Source organism: Bos mutus, chromosome 29 (genome assembly GCF_027580195.1).
Source record: "Bos mutus isolate GX-2022 chromosome 29, NWIPB_WYAK_1.1, whole genome shotgun sequence".
Classification (NCBI taxonomy): domain Eukaryota; kingdom Metazoa; phylum Chordata; class Mammalia; order Artiodactyla; family Bovidae; genus Bos; species Bos mutus.
The window spans coordinates 27,736,140-27,757,932 of record NC_091645.1 but is presented as its reverse complement, the minus strand read 5'-3'; the positions used below and the strand labels follow the sequence as shown (position 1 = coordinate 27,757,932).

At 46.9% G+C, this 21,793-nt stretch overlaps 1 protein-coding gene across 2 annotated transcripts; it reads left to right on the top strand.

Annotated features, from left to right (window-relative positions):
• The first annotated feature begins 431 nt into the window (after nucleotides 1-431).
• HEPACAM (hepatic and glial cell adhesion molecule) lies at nucleotides 432-17,864 on the top strand. 2 transcript variants are annotated; one of them, XM_070364979.1, is made up of 7 exons: nucleotides 432-921; nucleotides 11,037-11,378; nucleotides 12,301-12,582; nucleotides 12,873-12,972; nucleotides 14,058-14,131; nucleotides 14,430-14,500; nucleotides 15,699-17,864. In XM_070364979.1, exons 1-7 carry the CDS (start codon nucleotides 837-839, stop codon nucleotides 15,999-16,001), a joined length of 1,257 nt encoding a protein of 418 aa, XP_070221080.1. In that variant the 5' UTR covers nucleotides 432-836; the 3' UTR covers nucleotides 16,002-17,864. The 2 variants fall into 2 exon arrangements, with proteins under 2 accessions (XP_070221080.1, XP_070221079.1); XM_070364978.1 differs by having other exon boundaries at nucleotides 14,058-14,287.
• Nucleotides 17,865-21,793: the final 3,929 nt, after the last annotated feature.

The following is a 21,793-nucleotide window of genomic DNA, read 5'->3' as shown; positions in this document are numbered from 1 at the left end:
TGGCGACCCGCAGGAGAAGCTGTGGACATGGTAATGGGGGTGCAGGGCAGGGCTGGGCTGCTTTTCTTCATCACACTTCAAGACTTGAGGAGACGGCTGGGCTGCAGCTGGTGGCCGAACCCCAAGGTCTTGGGGTATTACCATCATCTTTGCTCTGACATGTTCTAGAAAATGGACTGGAGGCTGGGGATTGAGCAGAGTAGCTACTGGAAAAAGATCCCCAGCATCTACAAGATTCTATGATAGGAGGGAGAAACCCAAACTTGACAGTTATGATAATAATACAATTCAAGCCATTTTCCAATCTTCTTGTTTTGGGGTAGAAGAGGGGTTTTCCGCGTCCCCAGCCGTTTCTGAAATCTCTCATTCCAAGCTTCCAAAAAACTCCTCTCCCTGCCTTTTCAGAGTTTATTGGAGGTGTGTCCCTGGCATGCACCCTCCCTCGCAGGAACGAGGAGCAAGAGGTGGAGACAGGGCTTGCTGGGACACACAAGGTCCCTCCCTGAGCCCAAATTCTCATCTCCCCCTGGCAGTGGGGTTCAGCTCAGGCAGGTGAAGAAACTGCTGGGACCCCTCAGACTGGAAGCTGTGCTGGAGATGGTCTTCCAAGCAGATACCCTCTTCCCAACCCGGGATGCAGGGCTTTGAAACTAGAAAATGCCAGGTCTGAAAGAGAGGAAAGAACAAGTCCAGCAACACACAGAGCTCTGTGTATTCAGAGGGAACTTGGCAGGGTTGTGTCCGGGCAGAGAAACTCCGAGTGGTACAAAGGGACGTGCCCAGAGTGGAGAAATCATGCTAATTGTCTGCACCAGAGCTGGAGAACGCCACCCAAAATGAAGAGAGAAAGGGAAGCCCCGTCCAGAGCCTTCAGTGCGCTGCGCCTCGCTCCTTTTGTCTACCTGCTTCTGATCCAGACAGGTAGGAGAACCAGAGGGCAGGACAGGGTCTGCAGGAGGGGCCTGGGGCTTTCAAAGGACAGGGAGGGGGGAGCTGAGGGCCAGAACGCCTCTGGGGCAGGAGGAGGGGAGAATGCCCAGCCACCGTGGGAAGCAGCTCAGTGAATTCAGGCATTCGTGTTGAATGTATTTCTTCATTCTGTGTGCCTCCTGCCTGGCCCCTGCCCCCCAGCCCCCAAAGCCTGCATGACTTTGGAGCTCCCACGGCATTCAGTACATTAGATGGAGGGCAACGAGCCACTGCTTATGGGACGTCTTGTTGGCGTGGGCCAGTCAGGCATCCTTTATAATCCCCAGTCGGGATTATGGTGGGGCTTGGAGGGGTGGGGAAATCTTGGTTTTGTGCCTCCTCAATCCCACACCCTGGCTTCTCTGGGTGTAAAACAGCAAGGGAGATGAAAGAAGCTTTGGAGATAATGAGTCTCCTGGCTTGGGACTCTAACACCAACCTATCCGTAACTCAGGCACGCCACAGACAAACCTATCTTCTGTACTGCCCCCTACCAACTTCTTGGAGAAATTATCTGATTTTCAATACATGTGCTTATGTGCGCATACACACGTTGGGTTCTCAGGTGGCTCAGTGATAAGAATCCGCCTGCCAATGCAGGAGACGCAAGAGACTCAGGTTCGATCCCTGGGTCAGAAAGACCCCCTGGAGTAGGAAATGGCAATCCACTTCAGTATTCTTGCCTGGAAAATTCCATGGACAGAGGAGACTGGCGGGCTACAGTCCATTGGGTCACTAAGAGTCAGATATGACTGAGTGATTGAGCACACACGCATGTGCACACGCACAAACCATTCCAGAGAGCCTAGGAATTTACAGTTTCATTGGGCAAATAGATGCAGAAATCATTTTAATAAAAGCAGAGACTACTATGAGTCAGAGACAGAGAGAGGTCACCTACACCATCAGGAAGCTGGTGCTGGTAGTACAGGATACGAGTAGGGGAATATGAGGGGAAGTTACTTGGGAGTGTCTGCGCTGAATTTTAAAGGATGAGAAAAACAGGTAGGTGTGGGAGTGAGCATTATAGTTAGGAAAATGGGCCAAGGTCAACAGCTTGAAATGGTATTGCGTGTTAGGAGCAGCCCAGTCAGTCACTCCTTCTGGAGAGGAAAGAGTGAATGGAGTTAGGTGAGATATGTAAACCTTGCTAAGGAAATGGGAAGATAATTTGCAAACAATGGGGGCCGGGGGAGGGCATGGAATGGTTTTCAGTCTGGGAACAGGCAGGGCCAGGAGGCGTTGGAGCAAAACTGGAGGCAAGATAGGAAAGGAAGCCTGTATCCATTTGGTAGAACCACAAACTGGATGACTTCAACAACAGAAGCGTTGTGTTTCACAGTTCCAGAGGGTAAAATTTCAAGATCAAGGTGGTGGGAAGGCTGTACGCCCTCCGAAGGTGCTAGGCAGGGTTCTTCTCTAGGCCTCTCTGCTGTCTTTGGATAGTTCCTTGGCTGTGACAGGTTAACTTTAATCTTTACATGGCATTCTCCCTGTGCTTGTGTGTATATACGTATTTCTTCTTTTTATAAGAACGCCAGTCATCTTGGATTGGGCTTCCCTGGTGGCTCAGACAGTAAAGAATCTGCCTGCAGTGCAGGAGACCTGGGTTCAATCCCTGGGTCGGGAAGATCTCTTAGAGAAGGAAATGGCTTTCCACTCCAGTATTCTTGCCTGGAAAATTCCATTGACAGAGGAGCCTGATGAACTACAGTCCATGGGGTTGCAAAGAGTCAGACACAACTTTCGCTTTCATCTTAGATTGGGGGCCCACTCCCTCCAGTATTAGCTTGTTACCTTGACAATGACCCCAGTGCCAAATAAGGTCACATTCTGAGATAGGGCTTCCCAAGTGGCTCAGTGGTAAAGAATTCACTTGCCAATACAGAAGACATAAGAGATGTTGGTTTGATCCCTGAGTCGGGAAGATCCCCTGGAGCAGAAAATGGCAACCCACTCCAGTATTCTTGCCTGAAGAATCCCATGGACAGAGGAGCCTGGCAGGCTACAGCCCACAGGGTCGCAAAGAGTCAGACACATTTGAAGTGACTGAGCACAGACACACTGAAATACTTGGGATTAGGACTTCAAGACATAAATTATAGGGGGCACAAGTCAACCCATAACGAGGCTACCGCAATAGTTCAAGAGAGAAATGAACCAGGCTGGAATTAGAATAAAGAAGGAGGGAGGGAAGGATATTGAGATAATATTTTGGAGGGAAAATCAGGACCTAGTAATTGATAGGAAGTTAAAGAATCTAGGGAAGGAGGTAGGGTTTCTGTGTGAAACATTAAGCTAAAAAATGGGGCAAGATTGGGAGATATAATGATTAGTGTTACTCATGCTGAGGTTGAAATGGCTGTAAGACATTTGTGGGGAAATGTTGAACCTAAAACTGGAGGGTTAGGAAGAGGTATTTGGAAGCTGTCAGCTAAGAGGTGAGACTTAAAACAGTGAGAATAAAGAAATAAATGAGCTGAAAATGGAACACTGAGGAACCCCAAGACTTTTTTTAAAACCAATGAAAACTTTTTAAAATTTTTTACCTTTTTGTGTTGGAGTATACCCAGTTAAATGTTGTGATAGCTTTCAGTGAAGGGATTCAGCCATACATATACATGTATCCATTCTCCCGCAAACTCCCCTTCCGTCCAGGCTACCACATATCATTGAGCAGAATTTCCTGTGCTATGCAGTAGATCCTTGTTGGTTACCCATTTTGAATATAGCAGTGTGTACATGTCAATCAAACTCCCTAACTATCCCTTCCCCCCAGCAAGCATAAGTTCATTCTCTAAGTCTGTGTGAATCTGAGGAATCCCAAGATTTGCAGAGGAAAACAGAGAACAAAAGCCCATTGAGGAGGTGCATAACAATCAGAGAGACAGAGGGAGATCTTGAAGACTGTGGTGTCCAGAAAGTGAAGGGAGCTGGGCTATTCTCAGAGAGTCGACATCAAAGGTATCAAGGAACCTGGTGTAATAAGGACCTAAAAGAGCCCATCTGATGTGGCCATAAAGAAGTTACCATTAGCCTTAGTGACAGCAGTGTCAGTGGAAATTACAATGAATGGAGGAAATGAGAGCTAGCGGTATGGAGGCAGCGAACCGGGACTAGGAAATGTACAATGACATGTAGAAATCAGGGGTGTCCCTAAGCTCTTTCAGGTCATATATGGTAAAGAAAAAATTATGGAAGGATCTTGTCAGTCACTGTGATTAGGTAGAAACAAAAGGAACTTCTGTGAGAGACAATGGAACTGAGTATTATTTAACAAGGGGCTTCCCTGGTGGTTCAATGGTTAAGACTCCGTGCTTCTGCTGCAGGGGGCACAGGTTCAATCCCAGGTCCACAAACTAAAATCCCACATGCTGCATGGTCAAAAAAAAAAAAGTATAACAAAAAATTCTAAATATAAACTATGCTAATATTAGTTACAAACTAAGATAGGTAAGAGGTAAGTGTGGGGTCAGGCCATTGGACTGCTGTGGATTCAAAAGCAATAAAGGCTGAGATTCTATGAGGAATTTCCGCCATCCTCAATCTATTAGGAAAATGTCAGCTTCTGTGACAAATAAATTCCAACATTTAAGTTCTCCTGGCATTAACCCTGGAGTAGTCAGTACCATTTCAAGCAAGGCCTGATATGAACAAAGACTGCTCCATGAGGTTTTCCATAGACCAAGCTCATGGAGCGCTATCAACTTTCACATGTGTTTCCAATGGTCAGCCTGAGATTTATCTCTATTTCTTTTAGGTAGAGGATTAAGGGGGGAAAAAAAAGAAAGAAGTACACCAGCCTATAAGTGGAATCTACCACTTTTACTAGTACTATTGGGTAGAAATCAGTAGTGACACAGCCATAATTAACTGCAAGGGAGGCTGGGAGATATAGCTTTAAGGCTGGCACTAAAAGGGTGGCCTAGACCATATGACTCTGGCTTCCAGAGATCTGCCTTAATCCCTTGCCATTAAGGAAATCAATCCTAAATATTCATAGGAAGGACTGATGCTGAAGTTGAAACTCCGATACTTTGCCTGATGCAAAGAGCCAACTCATTGGAAAAGACCCTGATGCTGGGAAAAATCGAGAGCAGGATAAGGGGGGCAACAGAGGATGGGATGGTTGGACAGCATCATCAATTCAGTGGACATGAGTTTGAGCAAGCTCCAAGAGTTGGTGATGGACAGGGAAGCCTGGCCTGCTGCAGACCATGGGGTCGCAGAGAGTCTGACAAGACTGAGCGACTGAACAGCAACAATACTCCCGTGTGGCAGCAGCCACCTTACTTGCCTCAGACAAGTAGCACTTAGTCCTTGGTGCTCTGAACCTAATATGAGCTAAAGAGGCTTCCCTAAATCCATCACAGCCCTATTCCTGGAACATTCAAACACAGCTTTTCTAGAGGCTAGGATACTAATTTACAATCATAAACACAACATGCCATACATCTAAATAATCTGATGTGCAAGATGTTACTCTCTGGGATCCTAGAGCCAGTCTGTCCTCTACACTCCCATTAGGAAGAAGTCCCTTGGCTAGGTTCCACCCTCTGAGTTCTAAGATCACCTTCCATATTGTAGGTGCTGTATTTTTTTAAAATTGCAATTGAAAATTATATACAGGAACATGCAATTTTGCATAAGGATACAGTTTTATAGAACCTTTAAAAAGTGAATAAATCCATTTAATTATCCCCCAAGGTCATGGAAAAGAATATTTCAGTACTGAGAAGCGATATAGTACCTCCACACTATACTGTTATTATTGCCTTCCCCCCAGGGTCACAGTGGTGTACTAATTTCTAATACAGATTAATTTTGTGTGTCTTTGAACTTCTTAAAAGTGGAATTGTATCTATGCATTCTTTTAAGCCTGGTTTCTTTCACAGAACACCAAATTTGTAAGATTCATGCATGTTGTTGTTGAAATTGTAACTTGTTTGATCTCAGTGCTATATAGTATTCCATCATATAAATATACCAAAATTTGTTTACCTATTCAATTTTGATAGACACTTTGGTTGTTAACAGTTTGGGCCTTTATGAACAGAGTTGTTAAAAACATTCTAGTAGATGTCTTTTGATGAACAGATATACCCAGGAGTAGAATTTGTCAAGTTATATATATGCGCTTAGGCTTAGTAGATATAGCCAGAGATTTTAGAAGTGGTTGTATCAAGCTACATTCCCACCAGCCCTGACTGAGAGTCCCAGATGTTCGTTCCATATATTCACCAATAACTGAATCTTCTCTTTTTTCATTTTAGCTATCCTAGTATGAGGTGGCATTAAATTATGGTTTTAAATTGCAAATCTATGGTGATGAATGCAGTTGTGTCTTTTTCATATACTTAATAGCTATTTGAAAATCCTTTTATGTGAAATACCTGATCCAAATCTTTTGCCTATTTTCTTTTGAGTTTCCTGGATTTTTTTTTTAAAGTGGTAATTTGTAGGAGTTTAAAATAGATATATCAGATACGAGTCACTTATAGGAGATATGTATTACAACTATCTCCCACTGTGCGTGTGTGTGTGCCAAATCGCTTCAGTCATGTCAACTCTGTGCGACCCTATGGACTGTAGCCCACCAATCTCCTCTGTCCATGGGATTCTCCAGGCAAGAACACTGAACTGGGTTGCTATACCCTCCTCCAGGGGATCTTCCCGACCCAAGGATCAAACCCATATCTCTTTTGTCTCCTGCACTGGCGGGCAGATTCTTTACAGCTAGCGCCACCTGGGAAGGCCATCTCCCACTGTACGGCTTGCCTTTCACTCTCTTAATGATGTCTCCTGATGAACAGAAGCTCGTGATTTTATTGTCCACTGTATCATTTTCATCTTTTACGGGTACCACCTTTGTGTCCTCAAGTCACAAAGATATTCTCCTATGTTGTCTTTTTAAAACCTTGTTTTACCTTTCACATTTAGATCTACAATCTACCTAGAATTGGTATTTGTGTGAGATGTGAGGTAAGGACCAAAATTCATTTTTATTCCAACGTGGCCCAGCACTATCTATTTAAAAAAATCCTTTCTGTACCTGACTGCATGTCACCTGTGGTTCAGTGGTTAGGACTCCAGGTTTCCACTGCAGGTATCATGGGTTCAGTCTCCGGTTGGGGAACTAAGATCCCACAACCCTCACACCAAAAATAAAAAGTCAGGCTATCATGTTTAAGTCTGTTTTTGGACTCTTCATTCTGTTCTGTTGATAACACTTGTCTATTGTAGTGCCAAGGATAAATCTCTTGAGATTTTGATCAGTATTGTATTAAATTTATAAGCCAGCTTTGGAGAATTGACAGCTTAACATTAATGATTACTCCTATCCAAAGCACAGTGTATCTCTGTGTGCTATCTTTATACTTATTAGCTAGATACACGTTACTGAACATTTGCTTTCTTTACAGGGTAGGAAGAAAGCTACCCTTCTCTTCCTGGATCCCAAGGGCCTTCTTCACAATTTCTGTGTCCTGATTTTGCCTTATATTCCTGAGTGATTGACACTTAAAATGAGTTCACACTCTTGTAGGCCTCAACGTAGTAACAAGAGAAAACTCTTAACACAGTCACCCCAACAGTGAAGCTCCTCTACAATAGGGCCAGAGGAGGGGTGCTATTTTCTCAGAGCATTTAATATTCATTATTATTAATTCATTCAGAATAATAAAAATAAAAATGAAGAGCAGAAAGTAATATTTTTTGCTTTTAGAAAACTATGGCATATGGGACTTTCCCCAGCAGTCCAGTGGTTAAGACTCTGCCTTCCAATGCAGGGGATGTGGATTCAGTTCCTGGCTGGGGAACTAAGGCCCCACGTACTGTGGAGTGCAGCCAAAAAGAAAAAGAAAACCATGCTGTGTGCTGCCTTTGGGTTATTGTATGCAGTTCTGGTCACCACACCTCAAAAAAGAAATAATAGAGTTGGAGAAAGCCCAAATAAGGGTATCTATGCTAGCCCAAGGGAAGGAGGGACTTCCTATAGAGACAGATCCAAACAAAACAAAAAGCCTTTCAGTTAAAAAGGGACATACCTGCAGTCCGGGGTATCAGAGTGTGTGGATTATGTGTAATATGTTTCACAGTATCTCATGAATGCTTTTGAGATGGTTAGACAGCATCACTGACTCAATGGACATGAGTCTGAGTAAACTCTGGGAGATAGTGAAGGGCAGGGAAGGACACGGACTGGCTTGCAGCAGTCCATGGGGTCACAAAGAGTCGGACACAACTTGGTGACTGAACAACATTTGGCTACACATGAAATCTTTAGTTGCCACCTGCAGACTCTTAGCTGTGACATGCGAACTCTTCGTTGCATGCAAACTCTTAGCTGTGGCGTGGGACCTAGTTCCCTGTGCTGTGCTTAATCGCTAAGTCATGTCTGACTCTTTGCAACTGTAGCCCACCAGGCTCCTTTGTCCATGGGATTCTCCAGGCAAGGATACTGGAGTGGGTTACCATGCCTTCCTCCAGGCGATCTTCCTGACCCAGGGATCAAAGCCAGGCCCCCTGTATTGGGAGAGAGGAGTCCTAGCCACTGGACCACCAGGGCAACCCCTCTCACTGATATGTTTAAAAGGTAAATTTAAGGCAAATACTGGTAATAGAAAACCTTTGCCAACCAAAAAGGGCACATAAAAATGAACAGATGATGGTTTAAGAAAGTGGCTATTAAGGGTCCCCAAGGCTTTTGGCAGGTACATTCTTATACATTAAAGCTTGACATTGTTTGATGTCACAGTAGTTTAAATCCTAGTTGACGAGGGCCACCTCCCTGATCCAGTGTGACCATTTCAGTTGGCAGGGACATCTTGCAGCGAGGTCAATTTCCTTCTGTTCAGCCTCCAGCGGGAACGGAGACTTTTCTACCTAACGATGCTTTCGAGACTTGAGGACGATGATTAAGTTAATCGTTCCTCAAGGTTGAAGAGTTTTAGTTCCTTTTATTTGCACCATTAGCCATTTCCTCGCTTCTATGTCCTTCCTTGGCTCCTGTCCTAGTTCTCCGTGTCCCTTGAAAGTTGTGGGACCCTGTCCTTAAAATCAACTCCAATCTTGGCTAGATTTTGGGAAACAGTGTTTGCTCAGCAGAAAGTGCTCTTTGTCAGCTTCTGGGAAAGACTGCTCCCTCCACTTCTGAACATGCCTACATACACCCCTATGACTCAGGGGCACGACTTGTGCACAGACATGGGGAAGGCACCCACCAAGAGGAGGGTGAGGCCCAGGGTGATCCACATGCAGTAACTTCTCCAATGGTTTTATCCAGAAGAGTCAAGTTTATTTTTTGTTTTTTAAATATTTATTTATTTCACTGTGCCAGATCTTAGTTGGCAGGCAGGATCTAGTTCCTCGACCAGGGCTGGAACCCAGGCCTCCTGCATTGGGAGTGGGAGATCTTAGCCACTGGACCACCAGGGAAGTCCCCAGAAGGACCAAATTTACACTGGTAGAAAGAGGGACTTCCCTGACAGTTCAGGGTTGGGACTCCGTGCTTCCACTGCAGCGGACCCTGGTTCGATCCCTGGTCAGGGAACTAAGATCCCACATGTTGCATGATGCAGCAAAAATAAATAAACAAATTGGTAGAAAGAGCAAACTTGAAGGGAGCAAGACATCCCAAAAGCACTGCCAGGACCTTATATGTGATAAGACAGAGTAGACACAGGGGAAACTCAAGGGAGAGTCCAAGAAGAGAGAAGCAGGGAGGGGAATCCATTCCACTTTTCCTTGGGGCTGGGACTGTCATAGACCAGCCTCCTGGAAAGAAGAAATGAGAACCAAGGAGCTTGGGGTTGCTAAACCACAGGGTGGCTCTGCATACATCACCCTCATGTGCTGACCCCACTGCTTCAGATTGGGTCCTGAGAAGGGGGGTAGATGTTCCCATCCTGGCCCTTAGTGAAGCTCACTGATTTTTTTCAGAGCCACTTCAAGTCACCTACACCAAACCCTGTTTGCCTGTTCAGGGAAGTATGAAAGCTTGTGTTTCTAAGTCAAACCAAACCTGGGACCTAGCACCTTTTAGGCAGGAAATCCCATCTATATAGTCCCAGAAACCAAGAGCTGGAGGAATCTTAAGGATCATGAGGTCAATCAGATTTCAGTCTGATGCACAGAGCCATAGAAGATTCACTAGCAGCACCCCGAGATCCTGGAAAGGACAGGACTCAGGTCCTCACCACCTCTTTGACTAAATCAAGTGAGCTAGAACTAAATTTCATTCCTTTTCAATTTATATAGGGTTTTGTGGGAACAAAAATACCTTTAATAAGAAAATTTGAAAATACTTGGTTTTGTCCATTCTAACTCCCCCCACTGTTGAGACTCCCCTCAATGACAAGTATATAATATTCATGAATATGGTGGCTTTCATCATTGCAATAGTGTCTTCTACACCTAAGGTTTTTTTTATTATAACATTCTTGACAGATGATGATAGAATGTCAGGATTGAAATGTCAGGTTGCAGATTATCTGGTCCTGCTACTGCTGCTGCTGCTAAGTCGCTTCAGTCGTGTCCGGCTCTGTGTGACCCCATAGACGGCAGCCCACCAGGCTCCTCTGTCCCTGGGATTCTCCAGGCAAGAATACTGGAGTGGGTTGCCATTTCCTTCTCCAATGCATGAAAGTGAAAAGTGAAAGTAAAGTCACTCAGTTGTGCCCAACTCTTAGCGACCCCATGGACTGCAGCCCACCAGGCTCCTCTGTCCATGGGATACCTCATTATTCAGAGGAGAAAACGAAAGCACGGGGAGGGGAATGAACATTCAATTGGCCTTTCCTTGATTACTTCTAAAGACGAGGAGCTCACTACGTAACAAAGCACTTGTTCCCAAAATGGGTTGGATATGTTTAATAAATTAAATTTGCTTCGATCTGCACAACTAACATTTTAGTTTCATTGCCTTTTGGCTTGGAAAAAGGAAGAACTGTTAGGAAGTGAAGAGCCCAGAGTGGTGAGGCATGGAGAGACCAGAGGACTCAGAAATGAGAATGGAGTAAGAAGCCAGGGCCTGACATTGCCCTCTCTCTGTGGGCTTCTGTTCACAGAGCCCCTGGAAGGCGTGAACATCACCAGCCCGGTGCGCCTGATCCATGGCACGGTGGGGAAGGCCGCCCTGCTCTCCGTGCAGTATAGCAGCACCAGCAGTGACAAGCCTGTGGTCAAGTGGCAGCTGAAACGGGACAAGCCAGTGACCGTGGTTCAGTCCATTGGCACAGAGGTCATTGGCACCCTGCGGCCTGACTATCGAGACCGCATCCGCCTCTTCGAAAACGGCTCCCTGCTTCTCAGCGACCTGCAACTGGCCGACGAGGGCACCTACGAGGTCGAGATTTCCATCACCGATGACACTTTCACCGGGGAGAAGACCATCAACCTCACTGTAGATGGTAAGGTCTCAGGCAGGGAAGGAGCGGGGGTACCAGCAGCTGGGGTGGGGGACAGGGTCCACCCAGTACCCTAGCTAGACCCCAGGAAAACCCACACAAGAGCCACTGGGGAGCAGAGAGCGAGCCAACTGGACCTTAGAGACTGGCAGATAGACCACAGCTAACATGTGTAGGGTGGTTACTATGAGCCAGAAATGATTGTAAGTTTTTGCCTATATTGACTCATTTAATGCTTATAATAATCTAGGGATAGTTAACATCATTGGCCCTGTTTCAAGACATGAGAAAACTGAGGCACAATGAGGTTGAATAATTTGACCAACTCTACTCAACTAGTAAGTGAGAGTCAATATCGGAACCTATTTGGGGCTTCCCCTGTGTCTCAGCAGTAAAGGATCCACCTGCAATGCAGGAGCCTCAGGAGACCTGGGTTCAATCCCTGGGTCAGGAAGATCTCTTGGAGAAGGAAATGGCAACCCACTCCAGTACTCTTGCCTGGAGAATCCCACGGAGAGAGGAGCCTGGCAGGCTAGAGTCCATGGGGTTGCAAAGAGTCGGACACAACTTAGCAACTTAGAATGCACAGACCTGAACCTAGCCCATTGAAAATATTTTCCAGGCTGATCAGCTTAAGATATCTCGGAAAGGTATTTGGGAAGAAAGGAAGGGAAGGTCCAGAAGGGCAGGGACCATGGCTGTCTTGTTCTGCATTGTACCCCCTGTGCTCAATTAGGTCCTCAATAAATAGTGGGTAAATAAATGAATAAATGGATGGATGGATGTATAGGTGGGTGGGTGGGTGGTGGTAAAGAGCTATACTGAGACCTCTGAAGACCACAGATCAGCTGGAAGGTGGGCAGTTAAGGGGAGGGGAGATGCTTTTTGGCCCCTGGCTCACAGGCTCCCCCACCCCCGGGCTCAGTGCCCATTTCAAGGCCACAGGTGTTAGTAGCATCAACCACGGTGCTGGAGCTCAGCGAGGCCTTCACCCTGAACTGCTCGCACGAGAACGGCACCAAACCCAGCTACACCTGGCTGAAGGATGGCAAGCCCCTCCTCAACGACTCTCGGATGCTCCTGTCTCCAGACCAAAAGGTGCTCACCATCACGCGTGTGCTCATGGAGGATGACGACCTGTACAGCTGTGTGGTGGAAAACCCCATCAGCCAGGGCCGCAGCCCGCCCGTCAAGATCACCGTGTACCGTGAGTCTCCCGCCACCCTCCCTTGGGACTCACAACCCTGAGAGGCAGGTGCCCACGAGAGGCTGAGGACATCCCAGACAGAGTGCCACTGGAGTGGGAGAGAGGCGGACTGGGCCAGGTCTCCCTGGAGGACAGCCATCGGTGGGAGTGAGCTCCAGGGAAAGTCCACCACTGGCCAGCCCTGCTGCCTGGGGCTCCTTTTGTCTTCTTTCGGCCCCAGGGAGCTCTCTCCCCACACCCACTGCTCACCTTGAAGTCTCTCCCACCTCTCTGCCTCCCTCTCTCCCTAGGAAGAAGCTCCCTCTACATCATCTTGTCCACAGGAGGCATCTTCCTCCTTGTGACCTTGGTGACTGTCTGCGCCTGCTGGAAACCCTCCAAAAAGTCTGGGTAACTCTCCAAGGTCCCCCCTCCCTGAGTATCCGAATCCTTCCACCCACCCCAGCCCCGAGCTCCGTTCTTTCCTTAGTCTCTCTCTCTCTTTTTTAAAATTATTTATTTTTGGCTGTGCTGGGTCTTCATTGCTGCACATGGGCTTTCCCTAGTTGCAGTGAGTCGGGGGATACTCTCCAGTTTCAGTGGGTGGGCTTCTCTTTGTGGTGGCTTCTCTGGTTGCAGAGCGTGGGCTCTAGGGTGCAGGGGCTTCGGTAGTTGCAGCACATTGACTCAGTAGTTGTGGCACACGGGCTTAGTTGCCCCAAGGCATGTGGGATCTTCCCAGACCAGGGTTTGAATTCGTGTCCCCTGCATTGCAAGGCGGATTCTTAACCATTCACTGGACCACCACTAAGCTCCTCTTGGTCTCTTTATTTATTTAAAAACAAAAACAAAAACCTTTTTTTTTTAATGTGAACCATTTTTAAAGTCTTTTTTGAACTTGTTACAATATTGCTTCTGTTTTATGTTTTGGTTTTTTGGCTGTAAGGCATGTGGGATCTTAGCTCTCCGAGCAGGGATCAAACCTACACCCTCTGCATTCGAAGGCAAAGTCTTAACCATCAGACCACCAAGGAAGTCCCCTCCTCTTAGTCTCTTTAAATGCCTTTCCTCCCAGGCCAAAGCTCTTCCCAGAAGATTCATTTTACCATTGCATGCATTGTATATGGAATTACATCCTGTGCTCAAAACCCCAACAATCCCAGCATTGTTAATAATGGTTGCACTTGCACTTCACCTTCTGTGAGCCAGGCACTGTGTTTGTGGTTAGCACACTACCTTTCAGTGTGATTATCTTAGTGTGATTCTCTGCAGTTTACAGATACTGACTCAGGACTCAGATGAGTTAAATGACTTGCCAGGGCCAGACTCAGGCTGCAAACCTAGATGGGATATACCCCATCCCACCACACCCAGCCCGTCTTCCTATTACACAGCCTCATTTATGGCCATCAGATACTGCCCCACTGTGTCCCCACGCCCAGAACTTCTGCTCACACTCAGCAGCTGTGTTCACCAGGTGCTGGGTTGATTTGCAGGAAGAAGAGGAAGCTGGAGAAGCAAAACTCCATGGAGTATATGGATCAGAGTGATGACCACCTGAAACCAGAAGGTGAGCTCCCAGCCGCCCACTCACCCATCCCATCGTCACTCAGAGCAGTGGGCTGCTGGGAAAAGGCAGATCTGGGCGACAAGGAAGCCAGCTCTGCAGGGCCCCTTCCTCCACCAACTGCACGAAGACTGCAGAGCAGGGAGAGGAGCAGCCAAGGTAGGACCCCGGGGATGACGGATCCTTTGGTAGAGGTTGTGGCGGGACCCTGACTGGCCGCTGGGAAGCAAGGAGTATAGTTGCTGGCTGGTGGAGAGGGTTCTGGACCTGCGCCAGCCGCCCCCTTCTTTGCCCCGTGCAGCAGACACCCTCCCCCGAAGTGGAGAGCAGGAACGGAAGAACCCCATGGCACTCTACATCCTGAAAGACAAGGTAAGCAGCTCCGGGCTAAGTGCCCCACGAACACCCCATCAGTCCCTGCCACGTTCTGGTGCTACCGTAGCCCCGCTATGCTGACATCCCTTTCTAGGACTCAGAATAACCCTGAGAAATATTTCTGTCACCCCCACTTTAGAGATAAGAAAAATAGGGTAAAAATCATTTTACCCTATTTTATTATTTTCTTCTAATAAAACAGGGTAAAATGACAGGGGTAAAATGACTTGTTCAGAATCAAACAAGTGAATCGATGGCAGTGTCTGTCTGTGTGTTAGTTGCTCAGTTGTGTTCTTTGCAACTTTATGGACTGTAGCCTGTCAGGCTCCTCTGTCCAAGAAATTCTCCAGGCAAGAATACTGGAGTGGGTTACCATTTCCTTCTCCAATTGGTGGCAGTACCCAGATCTCTGGACATGGGCTCTGGGTGACTTTCCAGCTATTCAACAACCAACTCTGTCCCACACTGTCCAAGCCAGGTGGAAAGCAGAAAATAAGTGGTCAAAGCCCTCAGTTTAATGCATTTCAACGTTTAATGAGCACCTATTATGTGCCAGGCACCATGCTAAGTGTCCTTCAGTTCAGTTCAGTCACTCAGTCATGCCTGACTCTTTGCAACCCCATGGACTGCAGCACGCCAGGCTTCCCTGGCCATCACCAACTCCTGGAGCTTGCTCAGTCTCATGTCCATCGAGTTGATGATGCCATCCAACCATCTCATCCTCTGGCATCCCCTTCTCCTCCTGCCTTCAATCTTTCCCAGCATCAGGGTCTTTCCCAATGAGTCAATTCTTTGCATCAGGTGGCCAAAGTATTGGAGTTTCAGCTTCAGCATCAGTTCTTCCAATGAATATTCAGGACTGATTTCCTTTAGGACGGACTGGTTGGATCTCCTTGCAGTCCAAGTGACTCTCAAGAGTCTTCTCCAACACCACAGTTCAAAAGCATCAATTCTTCAGCGCTCAGCTTTCTTTATAGTCCAACTCTCGCAACCATACATGACTACTGGAAAAACCACTGCTTTGTGCCCTATGTTGCAAGAGAAACCAGACCTAGGTCTTCAGCCTTCCGGGAGATGAGAGTGTGAAGGGGACTGTGTCTCTTTCACCTCGGTATTCCTAGGGCCCTGGAACACCGGGCGTGCTCCCAGCCCTGGCCAGCTGTCCCCTGACCCCTCCTGGCAACTGTCCTTGCAGGACTCCCCGGAGCCGGAGGAGAACCCCGCCTCAGAGCCTCGGAGCGCGGCGGAGCCCGGCCCGCCGGGGTACTCCGTGTCCCCGGCCGTGCCGGGCCGATCGCCCGGGCTACCCATTCGCTCCGCCCGCCGCTACCCGCGCTCCCCAGCGCGCTCCCCCGCCACCGGCCGGACGCACTCGTCGCCGCCCCGGGCCCCCGGCTCGCCTGGCCGCTCGCGCAGCGCCTCGCGCACACTGCGGACTGCGGGCGTGCACCTGATCCGCGAGCAAGACGAGGCGGGGCCGGTGGAGATCAGCGCTTGAGCCTCCTTGCGTCCTCCGGAGGCGCCCGCACACCGAGGCCCGCGTCCAGGGGAGGGCGGGGCAGCGGGGCTGCGGCCCGCGAGGGGCGAGGGATTAGGAGAGGTCCCGCCGGGCGAGAGGATAGGGCGCGGGGACCACTGTGAGCCTGCGGAGTCCGGGGACGAGGCGGGAATGGCGGAGGGTGGACCGGATTGTGAAATCGGGGTGCGTTTGCTCCTGATCACTGGCTGTGTTATCAGTGGGTGTGGGTTGTGCCCTCTTAGGACCACATAGATTATTAAATTTACGGCCCAATCCCCGGAGAGGCTTATGGAAACTAACATCAGTAACCTAACCCCAATGACTATCCTGTGTCCTTCCTAGGGCGCATTTATGCTTCCCACCCACCCTCTCCCCTTGCTCTCCAGGAACGAACTCCTGGTTCCTGGGGAACTTTCTCGGCAAACCCAGATTAGAGAGGCCACTTGCCTCAAAGGTACAACTGTCCTGAACTAAGGGGGAGCCCAGAAATTCACTGTGAAGACAGGACCTTGGGGCACTCTTCTCAGGCATCTGGGACCTGGGTACCTACCAGTTGGCCAGGGAGGAGTTCAAGGGTATTTCTTTGCCACTCTCCCCCCCACAACCCGGGTCTAGCCAGAGCAAAGGATTCAAGCCTCCCAGGCTTGGCTTCCTCCCAAAGCCCCCCTCAGCAGCGTGCCCAGCGTTCTTTTCATCTCTAGTCCCTAGAGAAGGGGCTCCTCACTCATTCCCAGACCCAGAAAGCTAAATCAAGTAAGGATCTGTCTTTTGACCCCTCCTATCTACTGGTTCTCCCTGGCTTTGCATGAAATAAGCCTTTCAAACAATCATTGTCCCCGGGAAAGGTTGTCGAGCTTCCTGTAGGTTTAAGAAGATGAAGTTCGACTCTCCCCAGAAATAGTGGAAGGAGGAAGACGCTCATTGCTCTCCCCGCCCACCACTGCGTCTTAGAGGCCATATGGAACCCTTGGTCTCAGGCCTCTCACCTGCCTTGCTCCCAGGTGTGCAGGGCCCAGGAGACAGGCCAGGGCAAGCGCCCTAATTACACAAACCTGCAGAGTATGGAGAGATTGGTCCACTGTGTAGCTAGGCCATGCCCGTGCTGCCACCACTTCTTGCACAGTTTGGAGGAAAGACAGTCATCTACCTTGTGAAGAGAGAGGGCGATTAAAATGATGCAAAAGAAAAAAGCCCTCTGTGTGTGCTGACCTGTCTTCCCTGATGCCTCTAGTGCATCTCTGGTCTCTCCTCAGCTTCCTGAGCTCCAGCTCGGACCCTGCACCATCCCACAGAGGAACTCCCTCCCGAGGTCCCAATTCCCCACCACTCCACATGGAACAAGTTTTGCCCCAGCCCAAGGGCAGCAGCATTTCTAGTTGACTCCCCCCCATAACTTGCAGGTCGTGGTCCTCCCAGCTCCCTGCCCCGATGCATTTCTCCAGGCTCATCTGCGCAGGTGTGCCTTTGCAGCTCTGCTTCCTCACCCCAAAACTGCTCCCCTCACTTCCCCAGGTGCCTGATCTAGGAGATGATGCATGTGGGGCAGGGGCGGGGCGGGGAACACCCACACCCCCCACCCAAGTTGCTCAGGCAGGTGGAAGATGCAAGATGCGGTCTCAGACAGGTACATCCCAGTCAACCTGGAGAGGCAAGGGTGAAGATTAAGGTGAGATTAGGGCAAACTGTACTCTAATCCCCAATGCTGCATCCCTGAGGGGCTGGCTTCCCAGGCTCAAGTCAAATCTGCCTTAATTGGGGGGAGGGGGTGGAGCAAGGAAGTGGTTTTGTTTTTTTTTTTGTTTTGATCTTCATCTTTGTATTACTGGCATCTAGCAGAGTGCCTAGCACATTCTGGATGCTCAATAAACTTTTGATGAAATAAAGTGAAAACTTTGTTCCACTTAATCAAGGAGAACAAACAAATTGCCTAAAAATACCAGTCGTTTCCCTTTTCTCTTTTCTTCTCATCTTCCTTCATCATCCTTCACCTTCTCTGGAAATCCCAAATTGTTGATTCCAAAATCATCACACACTCATTCATTCATTCTGATGTTCTTTCTTTTATTCAGTAAACATGTCTTCATGGACCATAAAGTGTGCTAGAAGCTGGGAGACAGTGTTACTATGCCATGACATACCAAAGAGACAGTCTCATGAAGGAACACAGATAGTAAACAGATTAGCATAATACAGTGTGGAAAATGCAATGACAGAAGTAGATACAAGGTGCTCTAGAAGCATGTAAAAGCAACATCTAACCCAGATTAGGGGTGTTCAGCAAAGGTATCTTGGAGGAGAACAAGCCTGAACTTAGTCTTAGAAAGACAGGTTAATCGGGTGGAGGAAAGAAAAGGATGGAAGGACACATATTCCAGACAGGAGCAGCATGTAAAAAATGCTTAGTAAGTAGAATCCTTACTTCTTAGCACTCATAAAATGTGGATCAACCAAGGGCAAATGTTTCAACTGGGCTTCCCTGGTGGCTCAGATGGTAAAGAATCCACCTACAATGCCGGAGACCTGGGTTCAATCCCTGGGTTGGGAAGATCCCCTAGAGGAGGGCACGGCAACCCATTCCAGTATTCTTGCCTGGAGAATTCCATGGACAGAGGAGCCTGGCAGGCTACAGTCCATGTGGTCACAAAAAGTCAGACACAACTGAGCCACTAAGCACAGCACACATTTATATTAGCACTGACAAAGACCAGACTCGTGCCAGTGGCCAAGTGCGGGAGCTGAACCTGAGACTCCTGGATTACGTTGGTATTGGCCTCCAGTTGGTAGCATCCCAGGCTCCCAAAATAAAAATGAAAATCCTCTCTGAAGAAAACCATCTCCTTAAATGTTCAGAGACTAAGACCAATCAAAGATGAGTTGACAAGAAAAGGACATCAAACACGGAAGGAAACAAGTCACCAAGAATGAAAGTCAGCAAATGCAAGAAGCAATGTATTTAGACCGCCCAGGTCTTCGAATATTGAAATTATCAGACATAAAACATAAAATAATCATGAAATGCTTGAAGGAATAAAAGACACTGTTATAAAAAATGAATAAGCAACAAGATACTATCAAAAGTGATCAAGTTTGAAAAGGAACAAATAGAACTTTTATAAACAAAAATATGACTTATTAAAATAAAAATGTAAACAAAAGAGGTTAAATACATTAAATACAGCTGAAGAGAGTTAGTTTACCTGAAAAAATTATCCAGAATAGGACACAGACAGACAAGGAAATGAAATACATGAGAAAAAGAGATTAAGGCTCAGGTCATGTAGAACGAGGGCTTCCCTGGTGGCTCAGACAGTAAAGCGTCTGCCTGCAGTGCAGGAGACCTGGGTTCAATCCCTGGGTTGGGAAGATCTCCTGGAGAAAGAAATGGCAACCCACTCCAGTACTGTTGTCTGAAAAATTCCATGGATGGAGGATCCTGGCAGGCTGCAGTCTATGGGGTCACAAAGAGTCAGACACAATTGAGCGACTTCACTTTCACTTTTCTTTCATGTAGAATGAAAAGGTCTAACATTTCATCAAGAGTTCAAAGGGGAGAATAGAGAGATGGAGCAGAGGCAGTATTTTGAGAGTTCAGTTCAGTTCAGTTTAGTCACTCAGTCGTGTCCGACTCTTTGCAACCCCATGAACCCCAGCACGCCAGGCCTCCCTGTCCATCACCAACCGCCGGAGTCCACCCAAACTCGTGTCCATTGAGTTGGTGATACCATCCCACTATCTCATCCTCTGTTGTTCCCTTCTCCTCCTGCCCTCAATGTTTCCCAGCATCAGGGTCTTTTCAAATGAGTCAGGTAATGACTGAAATTTTTGTAGAACTCATGACAAACATAAATATACACATTCAAGAAGGTTAACACACAAGATACTTGTAAAGGTTTCCACACCTACCTAAAATGTAGTAAAACTAGAGTATATCAAAGAAAAAGAGACAATCTTGTTGATGGGAAAAAATGTACAGCGTGAGAGTTGTGAGTTAAGTTTTATTTGGGGCAAAATGACTATAGCCTAGGAGACAGCATTCAGATAGCCCTGAGAATGCTGCAGAGGCAATGGGGAAAGTGAGTGTAATATGATTTTAGTGAAGGGGGGATACCTGCAGTCAGGCATACATTTTGGTGGAGGCTTGCTGCTAGTCATGAAGAGCAGATGTCCCTGTTAATGATTTTAATGCTTTTCTAGAAGATACGAGGAGATGCGAGGATTGGGCTCGTAGGGACTTCCCTAGTGGTCCAGTGGTTAAAGATCCACGTTGCAAAGCAGGGGACGAGGCTCAGTCTCTGGTCTGGGATCTAAGATCCCACGTGCAGCAGAGCAACTAGAGCCACAGCTACCAAATCCTGGACACTCTAGAGCCCACATGCCGCCGCTAGGGAGTCCATGAGCTGCAGAGACCCCTGTGCCACAAGGAAGACCCGACCCAGCCAAATAAATAAATAATTTTTTTAAGATAAAGAATTAGGCTCATAAAATCTTCTCCTGAAAATATATATTGGAAGACCTGTTCTGCCAGATTTTTCCCAGAACACAGAGTGCCTCATTCCTGATCTTCACCCTGAACTCCTCTCAGAGGAGTGTTGGTTTAGCAGCCGCAGTGGCTCATGACTGCATCCTTGTAGAGGCAGACGCCAAGTGCCAATTTATAGTTGGCAATCTTAATGGCTGTCAGAGGGAAAAAGGTCTTACACATTTAGACAATAATAAAAGAAATCATTAGAAAGTGAACAATATCTTCAAAATGATGCTTAAAAATAGCTATTAACCTAGAATATTGTACCTACCACCGCAGTCTTCCAAATATGAGGGTAAAATATATTATCAGATGGACAAAAACTACAGTTTACCATCAACACCAAAAGAACTCCTAATGACACATCTTAGGAAAAAAGAAAATTATTCCAAAAGACAGGCTTGAGATGAAGAAAGAATAGTGACCAAAGAAATTAGTAAAAATGTTGACAAATTAAATAATATCTTATAAAATGAAAATAATATCTATTTGTGGCTTTCAAAACCTTATAAATAATATACAGGAAAATAATAGGATGTAAATCAGGAAGAGAGTTATCAGAATTAAATTATTCCAAAATCTTTAAATTACTTTTGGAGAAGGTGGTTAAAATATTAATTTCAGATTTTATTGAGTATTCAAGGGAACATTATCAGAGTAACTGCAAAAAGAAGAAAATAAGAGAATTGGTATAAGTTCCATAATGATAGATTGTAAACAAACACAAAATCAATTTCTTTTAAAGCAAAGAGAAGGAAAAAAAAAGAAGCATAGAAAAATGGGAGAATAGACCGTGAAAAAAAAAATAAGACGATAGAAACACAGCTAAATTATAGATTATAAATAAATTATAAATGGCCTGAATTAGTTAAAATGCAACCTGATGGACAGCATTTTTTAATCCAGCTATAATGTTGACTTCCCTGGTGGCTCAGATGGTAAAATCGTCTGCTTACAACGCGGGAGACCCGGGTTTAATCCCTGTTTGGGAAGATCCCCTGGAGAAGGAAATGGCAACCCACTCCAGTACTCTTGCCTGGAAAATCCCATGGACAGAGGAGCCTTGTAGGCTACAGTCCTTGGGGTCGCAAAGAGTCTGACACGACTGAGTGACTTCACTAGTCATAATGTTTAAATGATACACATCCCAAAAGAAAAGTTGAAAGTGCAGTGCTGCAAAAAGATGTGCCAGGCAGATAGTAAGCCAAAGGAAGCAGGGATAGCTAGTAATAAAAGATAAATGGACTTA

Excerpts from the sequence above, each read along its gene's own strand:
- HEPACAM (XM_070364978.1), top strand. The coding sequence starts at position 837 with ATGAAGAGAGAAAGGGAAGCCCCGTCCAGAGCCTTCAGTGCGCTGCGC. Across the intron at positions 12,583-12,872 it reads CGTCAAGATCACCGTGTACC|GAAGAAGCTCCCTCTACATC; the intron begins GTGAGTCTCCCG and ends CTCTCTCCCTAG. Across the intron at positions 14,288-14,429 it reads CAGGGAGAGGAGCAGCCAAG|CAGACACCCTCCCCCGAAGT; the intron begins GTAGGACCCCGG and ends TGCCCCGTGCAG.